The sequence below is a fragment of the Carlito syrichta genome, unplaced genomic scaffold, assembly GCF_000164805.1.
Source record: "Carlito syrichta isolate Samal-C Ts95f unplaced genomic scaffold, Tarsius_syrichta-2.0.1 Scaffold311804, whole genome shotgun sequence".
NCBI classification, from domain to species: Eukaryota; Metazoa; Chordata; class Mammalia; order Primates; family Tarsiidae; genus Carlito; species Carlito syrichta.
In genome coordinates this window covers 10,794-20,221 of record NW_007255900.1, presented here as the reverse complement: position 1 = coordinate 20,221, position 9,428 = coordinate 10,794, and the positions used below count along the sequence as shown (strand labels likewise).

General features: G+C 33.4%; 1 protein-coding gene across 1 annotated transcript in view; it reads right to left on the bottom strand.

Moving 5' to 3' along the window:
- LOC103271606 (synaptonemal complex protein 2-like) overlaps positions 1-9,428 on the bottom strand; it is a 34,942-nt gene that overhangs the window by 16,873 nt on the left and 8,641 nt on the right. Inside the window, 5 exon segments of the mRNA XM_008069080.2 lie at positions 2,766-2,934; positions 3,384-3,441; positions 4,189-4,244; positions 4,715-4,772; positions 4,869-4,939. Of these exon segments, the coding sequence (XP_008067271.2) occupies positions 2,766-2,934; positions 3,384-3,441; positions 4,189-4,244; positions 4,715-4,772; positions 4,869-4,939 (412 nt within the window).

Here is a 9,428-nt window from a genome sequence, read left to right as displayed (position 1 = left end):
GGCTTCTGCATATATAATGAAAAATCATGGCGGGGCTCGGTGGCTCAGCCTATAATCCAGTACTTTGGGAGGCTGAGGCAAGTGGATTGCCTGAGCCCATGGATTTGAGACCAGCTTGGGCAACCTGGTGAAACCTCATCTCTAGTATAAATAAAAAATTAGCTGGGCATAGTAGTGCATGCCTGTAGTTCTGGCTACTTGGAAGGCTGAGGCGGAAGGATCGCCAGACAGAACCCAGCAGGTTGACACTGGGGTGGTCGTGAGTGTGCCACCGCACTCTAGCCTGGGTGACAGAGTGAGACTCCAACTTAAAAAAAAAATCATAAAAAACCGAAGATATCTTTGTTAGCATTTGTTAATAAACTTCCCTCTATGTGGCTTCAAAACACCAGGATATAGGGCTTTCCTATGCCACCTCTGACATCCTAATGTCAGCTCTTCTAGTGGAGAATCTGACCTCACAACGACAGGCTGATCTGGAAGCTTTGCCTTCCCTAGAACTTTGTAGCAGCCTGATTATACTATGTCACTGATGGGAAAGAATATATCTTTAAACTCATTCTAAAATTTAAGTTTCAAGAATGGATATCTTTCACTGTATAATGTTTGGTATGATATAAATTGCAAATTTCTCTTTCTCTCCTTTATATTATAAAACATTTTTAACATTGTAAGAGAATATGTAACATAAGTTATAAAGCTAACACCCATAAATCTACCACTCAATAAAAGAACTAAATTATGGATAATGCTGACTCTACTTACGTATGTTCTCTTATACCATCCTTTGTATCTCCTCTGCACTATCCTGAAATCTGCACTTCTCTTTCACTTGTTTTAAAAAATGTTTCATTACATGGGTATGCATCTTTAAAAGGTATAATGAGCTTTATAAAATATCATGTTCTATGTAATATTCCATGATTTGCCTTATTTTCCATAAATCATTATATTTCTAAGATTTATCCAAATTATTGATAAATAATTAGCTTTAGTCCCACTCTCCCCTTTTTTGCCTTTCCAAATAGTCTTTAAAAACTAAGAAATAATGTCATCTTTCCAAATAGTCTCTGCAGCCAGGCGTGGTAGCTCATACCCTTTTATCTCAACAATTTCCGAGGCTGAGGCAAGAGGATTGCTTAAGCCTAGGTGTTTGAGACCAGACTAGGCAACATATCAAGATCTCGAGTCACCAAAAATCAAAAAAATTAGCCAAGCATGGCAGCGCGTGCCTGTAGTTCCTCAGGTGGCTGAAGCACAATGATTGCCTGAGCCGAGGAGGTAGAGGCAGCAGTGAGCCATGATCTTACCAATGCACTCCAACCTGGGTGACAGAGACTCAAAAACAAAGTCTCTGAAACCTAAGAAATCAGATTATCCAAGCCAAGGAAGCAAAGGTTTTTTGGAAGAAAGGTCCTCTAATTGGTTCATACATATTAATGTACACTCATTCAACAATTTAAATGATTCAGATATAAGTTCAATTTTATTAATATTTAGTGATTAGTGTTTTAATGTCTCTGTGAGATCTCTAATCTGCTACTTTGTTACAAATGTCTTTATTTGTACATCTTTTCACCAGACTGTAAGCTGTCTGAGGGCGTGTGAATTTTATCTTGTTTCTCCTTGATTTATAACACACTGCTTCAAGGTTAAGACTCTATGACCAGATCCAGTCTCATTTTTCACTGTTTCCCAACAAATATGATCTATGTATCAATTATCTCAATACTGTATTCCTTGAATACATTATGTTATTTCACACTGTTCCTTTTATATACAACAATCCTACTGCTTTTCTTCCTCACGTATCTGCTTGACCTTTGACCTATTTTTAGTATTCAGCCTCATTTCTAAACACATGCCCTAATTCAGTTCTCTCTATTTTTACTTCTTTTTTAAGCCATCACCACTGCAGCCACACTCCCACGACACACACAGGTCACTAATGGCTTTTATCCTGAAATAAAATAAAAACTGACTCCCCTAAAATAAATATAAATTTAATTGAAAAGCATAGAGTTGTCTTAAATCCTCTTTTTAAAATGCAATATGTAAAATCTTTTTTTTTTCGCAAACACTGAAATTGATGTTCAGCTGTAAAAATGGCAATTATCTCTAAGTAAAAGTTAAACCTCAAACTCTTACCAAATACATAAAGAGATTTACTATTATAAAGAGAAAGCAGAAGCCACATTCTGGAAAAATACTTGGTGGAAGACTTAGGCAAAAATAAGAAATTACTTCAAGAAAATGGTTTCTTTTTATGTATTTTTATTGTATCTATATAAATTCCCAAAAAGTATATGTGTTGGGGGGAGGAGAAAGATAGGATATTGAGAAGTAAAATACACACACACACGCGCGCGCAAATAGATGTAGGTTAGTGGCAAAGTCCAAGCTTTGGTTTTAATGGTGTTGGGCATGAGTATTTAGTTTTATTATTTATGAGTATGAGTATTATTCTCAATAACTGGCTAAATAGCTGAGTAAGAGTGGGCCATGAGTAGACAAGTGATGAGAGTATGTAATGAGTCAAGAATTATGATACATCATATTTTGCCTGCCTAAAGTTGTATCAAAAAAGTAATTTAAATATAATCATATTAATGGAATAATAAAAATAAACACTAATGTTTTGTTCTAACCAAAGGGCATATAGTTACAGTCTATCTACAAAAATATACTTATCAACCAATAAAGCATTTTATATAATTGAAATGATAAAATCATTTGCAATATTATTCTTAAAAGTAATTTCTTACTTGATCTCCTACTTCTATGTTTCTTCACATTTTTATTTCTGCTATAGTCTATTAGCTGTGGTTTTGATTTTGGTTCTCTTAGCCAGCTAATATCGGTCTTGTTGTCAGCCCATCTGTATTCTGTTTCAGTGTCACTAAAGAGATTTTCCTTTTTGTGATTTGTTACAATCTATAAAAAAAGATGTTTGAAATAGATGAAAAAACACATCTCATTATATGTCATGAAGGGTAAGTTAAACAAAAAAAACCCAAACAGGATAACTAACTTTTCATTTTTTAAGATTACTAATTAACAACATTAGTGACCAATTCAAGAGAGTCACTTGAAAATCCAGATCAGACAGTAAGATGTGTATTTTGGTGTAGATGTTGTTAATTTAAAGTTAAGTCAAAACAGCTTTTTTCCACAGAGATATCACCAAATACTGTCAAAAACAATAAAGTTGTCGTATCTTCTATTATTAGACGATTACAAATAGTTCAAAGACAATAAGAAAAGTCATAAAGGGGACATAGATAATCTCATAGAGAAACAAAAATATTTTTGTTTTCCAGTTAGTTAATACATTATTAAAAGAAATACAGTTTTAATAGACACATTAAGATATTATGACTTACTCTTTTATCTCTTGCACTGAGAGGAGGTTCAAGTTCATCATGATTCCTTAAACCTACCCTTAAAAAATATGTATTAGTTTAAAAATACCCTTCATACTTGTTTTCTTAAGGTGGCATGCACTGGACCTGAGTTTTCAGCCTTAACTTTTTCACTAATTGGCCAAGCCACTTATCTTTTCTGACCTCAGTTATAAAATAACAATGTTGAGTTAAAGAACTGTATCTTCTCAGTTTTATGATCTGTAGATATACAACTAACATTCAAAGTGAAGATAATCTGCAAATTAATTTAAAAAATGCTGAAGTAACCGAATCATAACAACAGTGATCATGACAGTTGCACTTTTTTTTTTTTTTTTTTGAGTTGGAGTCTCACTCGGTCGCCCAGACTGAGTGCAGTGGCCACTCCCGGCCACCGCAGCCTCGACCTGCTGGGCTCCGGTGATCCTTCCGCCTCAGCCTTCCAAGTAGCTGGAACTACAGGCGCGCACTACCACGCCCGCCTAGTTTTTAAAATTTATTTTGGAGATGAGGTCTCGCCAAGTTGCCCAGGCGGGTCTTGAACCCGCGGGCTCAGGCAATCCACTCACCTCAGCCTCCCAAAGGCACGGGATTATAGGCTGAGCCACCGAGCCCAGCTTTTTTTATTCACTCTTCTCATATGTTAAAAATTCTCAGACTAGGAGGAGATATTTAAGGAAACAAATGGAGGTAGAGTGTTTCAGTCTGACCCAATTGCAATAAATTATCATTTAAAATTATAATAAAATTATAACTATAATACAATTATAATAAAAGCACCTACAATTTTACTGAATTATCCATGCAGGCTTCTGTAGCTGTAGCTTGAAATTCTTGGATCTATATTGTGAATAAATATTTAAAGAAAGAGTTCTAAGTTTAGTATCAAGAAAACAAAGATTTTTTTAAAAAGCAGAAAATATAGCTTCTATCACTTCATAGAAATGTAAGATTTGAAAATAAAGTTACTGTATTTTTATTTAAGAAGAGTGCTAGTACAACAAAATATACTGAAAACAAAGTAGTGTATTTGTTTTAAATTATGGCATCTATAAGAAAAGTGATTTTCTTTTTTGAGTAGTTAAATCCTCCTGTCCCCCAATTACTCATTTTTCTCTACCTTTTTCCAAAAGAGTTGAAGAAACCTAAATATATCTTGGTTGGTTAGACAAAAAATTATTACATATTTAAATTTCTTTTAAGTATTTAAAAAGATGCACATCAAAAACATACACTCCAATAACTGCATGGTAAATACAAAATAACTACTGTATAACTAAATACAAAATATCTATTGATTTCTAGCTTACTCCAAGTTTTATAATAGGTTCATCAGCTCCATTCAAATTAAAGTTGTAAACATCATTCCTGTGAAAATGAAGATGAAATTAACTCTGTTACACAATAAATACATTTAGTTTCATAAAACATGATGAAAACAAAAAGATGTAAAAAATTACTTACAATGGGCATTCAGAAGTAACATTAACAAAAGTAGTCTTCAGTTTCCTGTAACTTTTTTTCTGAACCTTTTCCTAAATACAAAAGTGGTTTATATAAAACCATTACATGGACAACAGGTATATGAAAAAATGTTCAACATCACTAATCATCAGAGAAATTCAAATCAAAACCACAATAAGATATCATCTTATCCCAGTTAAAATGGCTTGTATCAAAAAGACAGGCAATAACAGTTGGTGGTGAAGATTCGGAGAAAGAGAAACTCTCATATACTTCTGGTGGGAATGTAAATTAGTACAGCCACTATAAAGAACAGTATGGAGGTTCCTCAAAAAGGTAAAAACAGAACTACCATATGATCTAGCAATTCCACTATGGGGTATATAATGAAAAGAAAGGAAAGCAATATATCAGAGGTATCTACAGTCTCATGTTTACTGCAGCATTATTAACAGTAACAAAAATATGGACTCAACCTAAGTGCCTGTTAACAGGTAAATGGATAAAGAAAACATGGCATATATACACAATGAAATATTATCTGGCAATAAGAAAGAATGACATCCTATCATTTGAAGCAACATGATTGCATGTGGAGGCCACTATGTAAAATGAAATAATCCAAGCATAGAAAGATAACTATCCTATGTCCTGACTCATATATGGGAGCTAAAAACGTGGGTATCATGAAGATAGAGAGTAGAATGGTGATTACAAGAAGCTGGGAAGGGTAAGGGGACAGCAGAAAAGGGGGAGTATAAAGGGATAAAAGTTAAGAATATGAATTTATTACCAGTGAAATGTACACTTAAAAATAATAAAGATGGTAACTTTATATTTTGCCTCAATAAAAGAGAAGATTTAAAAACAAAAAAACTTGTATATTACTATATGTGGCAAATAACATGTGCAATTAAATTTTCATATTTTTTCCAGTTGTGCTTCCACTACTATAAATCTGACATTTGTAATATTTTTTGTAATATAACATAAACAGAAATATACCCAAAGGAAATGAAATCACCACCTCATAAAGATAATCTGCTCTCCTATGTTCTCTGCAGCAGTATTTATAATAACCAAGATTGAAAACATCCTAAGTATCCATTGATGGCTGAATGAATAAGGTAACTGTGATATATATATACACAAAGAATATTATTCAACTGTAAAAATAAAAGATCCTGCCATTTCCCACAATATAGATGAACCTAGAGGATATTATGATAAGTGAAATAAGCCAAACACAGAAAAATACTGCATGTTCTCACTTATATGTAGAATCTAAAAACAAAAAAGTCAAATCCATACAAATTGAGAAAACAGTGGTCATAAGAGCCAGCATGATGTGGGGAGGCAATGGGGAAATGTAGGTCATAGTACAAAGTTGTAGATATGCATAATGAGTAAGTCAAGAGATATAATGCAGGACAAAGGGACTATCATTAATAATATTGTAGTATATTTGGGATATTTGCTAAGAGAGTAGATTTTAGGTGTCCTTGTTTCCCTACCCTTTCCTATACAGAGTAACTAAGATGATGGATTTATTAATTTGTTTGACTACAGTAACCATGATACTATTTCATCATATTTAATACCTTAAATATATACAATAAAAATATTGTGTCCATACTTTAAAAAATATTTAAGTCTTAAGTACTAACTAAAAATACAATAGTATTGTACATTTAATTTAAACTATAAAATCTTTATAACTAAAATAGGCTCACTTCGCCATAAAATTAATGGTTGCCAGCTTTTTTTTAAACAGACATAAAAGTTGACCTTCCTAATCTTAAAGATTGAAACTTTGTCTTCTATGAGTACCTTTCTCAGGAAACCAACCCTGTGGCCTATCCTATGGAGAGACAGAAATTTACCAAATCAACCCCTCCAGACAATGAGATGTCAGATCCCACCTGTGTTCCAACTTCTCTTCCTTAACCCTCCCAAATTCCTATTTTCTACATTCCTAATCCACTATATAAACCCCTGACTTCAGTAAGACAGAGATGGGTTTGAGAATGAGCCTTCTGTTTTCTTTGGTTGATATAACCCCAATAGAAAGCCTTCTTCCCTGGCAATACTCATCTCAGTGATTGGCTTTCTGTGTGACAAGCAACAGGACCCCAACTGAACTTCTGGTCTTCAGTAACATAACCTTAAAAATGACATTGTTGTATGTAGATAAATAACCTCATTAGTATTCTGTGAACTAAATTTTAGTGACGCTAGATTCACAAAACAAGCATGTTTCTACTTTGTTTCAGATTCTCATGTGCTTTAAATTCTTAAATAGACTTTGGAAGAGGCTACTAACATTTATGTAAAATCTCATGTAAAACACAAAAGGTATCAGTTAACTAGTATTGTTAGGAAAAAATATGGTAAAATTATTCTCATAGCTAAAATTATAATCAACCAGATTACAAAGTAGTAAGGGCAGAAAACAAGTAAAATAAAAATTAATACATTAATTATTATATGAGAGGCCCCGCAAAACTGGAATTTATTTATAAAAACTTGTGTATTTATTCTTACATGTTTATACTTCAGTCACCCTCAAAGTACTCTCTGTTTGATGCTATACACCTATTGAAACTCTTTTGTCACTGCTCAAAACAGTTTTTGAACTCATCGACTTTAATGCCTTTTAGTGTTGCTGCTGTTTTTTGTTTCACCTCTTCCACATTAGCAAAACATTTCCCTTTGCGTTATTTTTCATCCTAGGAAACAAACAAGTCACTGGGGGCGAAACAGGTGAAGAGGGAGGGAGGGGCACTGGGGTCATGCTGTTTTTGGTCAAAAACTACCAAACACTCAGTGTGGTGTGAGCAGGTGCAGTTATGATAGTAAAACCAGTCACTTATTTGCCACAACTTGGCATGCTTCTTCCGCAAACTGTGATGCAACCTTCTCAAAACTTCCAGATAAAAACTTTGGTTGACTATTTGATCCAGAGGAACCAATTATAAGTGTACTACAAGAGTCATGCCCTCCAAAAGATAATTCTGATTTTCTTTTGGATCCTCCTTCATATTTTGTTAAATAAATTTAACTATGATTAAGTACATAATATCATTAGATGATTAAAATTATTACTGATCAGAAATAGGCTAATTTAATATCCAATAAGTTTGAAATGTTAAAACCTAAAACATGAATTTTAACTTTGTATTCATCTTTAATTTGATAATTATTTTGGCTGTTTTATATAAAGTTATCTGCGTTATTCTAAAAAGTTTACCCCTCAATATATTACTCCTCTGATCATCTATCTGATTTATCCTTCCCGGTATGATTTTTACCAGTGGTTGCATATATATGCTCATTCATTTTTTGCATACCAGTGTGTGCTAAGTGTTATAGAATATACAAAAATGAGCAAAGATGCTACAGAATACAGAAAAGTAAGCAAAGGTATTACAGAGGATACAAAGGTGAGCAAAGAAAGGTGTTATACAGGATATAAAGATGATTCAAAATAGTTAAACTCTAGGAAAAAAAATGGAGGAGAGAAAAAACTATAATAATAAATAAAATATATCTTTAAAAGGTACAAAAAAAGCCTATTATGCAGATTCAGAATTCTTGCCAAATGAGTTCTTTTTTGAGTCAGGGCATCTTGGAAAGTTTTCATCAAGAAAGTAGACTCTAACGCAAGACTTACAAGGAGAAATATTTTGATAATTGCAAACAAGTGGAAGAACCTGCTGGTTCAGTTCGAAGTTCTTTCCAAAAGGAGAAGAAAAGGAGAATAAACAAATACTTGGGAAAGTTATGTTTCAGTTAAACATGACATGCCTAGAAACTTAACGTTAAGAAATAAGACCATCTTTTAAAGGGACTAGAGAGCCAGTCTGTGTCTCCATTTAATTAATTAATAAGCAACAGGGACCAAAGAAAGTTTCTGAACAAGATAATGTCATGAATAAAGCTGTGTGCTTTAGAAAGAAAAAAAGAAGCTGGTATTAAACATAATTAATAGATTGGCACAGAGAAATACTAGAGGCAAAGAATTACATAAAGGCTATTATAACAATTCAGGGGTTAGAAATTAGAAATGAAACTGGATTATTAGGAGTTGGCACAGACAGGAGAGAGAAGATTCAAGAAGGTTTACAGAGGATAGACCTTAAAACTTGAAATATTAAGTGGACACAGAAAGTAACTGTGAGGAATAAATCAAAGATAATTGATATTTTAAGCCTGGATGAATAGTAATTTTTTAAAAAAACTAAATAGGACTTCAGTAGGGTCTAATTGTCAGGAGAGATGGGATCAGCTAGGAGGAAAAAAAAAAACTACATGGTGATAAGGATATGCCCAGTCATGTACCGAAACAGAAGATTTGGAGGCTGTTTTGAGTACTTACCACTAAACTTTTGTCAGTTGTTATAATTCATTTAGCAATATTATGAAAACAGTAAGTCTAATTCCATCTCACTATTATGCTCTTTAGTGTTTAAAGTCAAACATTAGCTGGGCCCGGTGGCTCAGCCTGTAATCCCGTGCCTTTGGGAGGCTGAGGTGAGTGGATTGCCTGAGCTCGCGGGT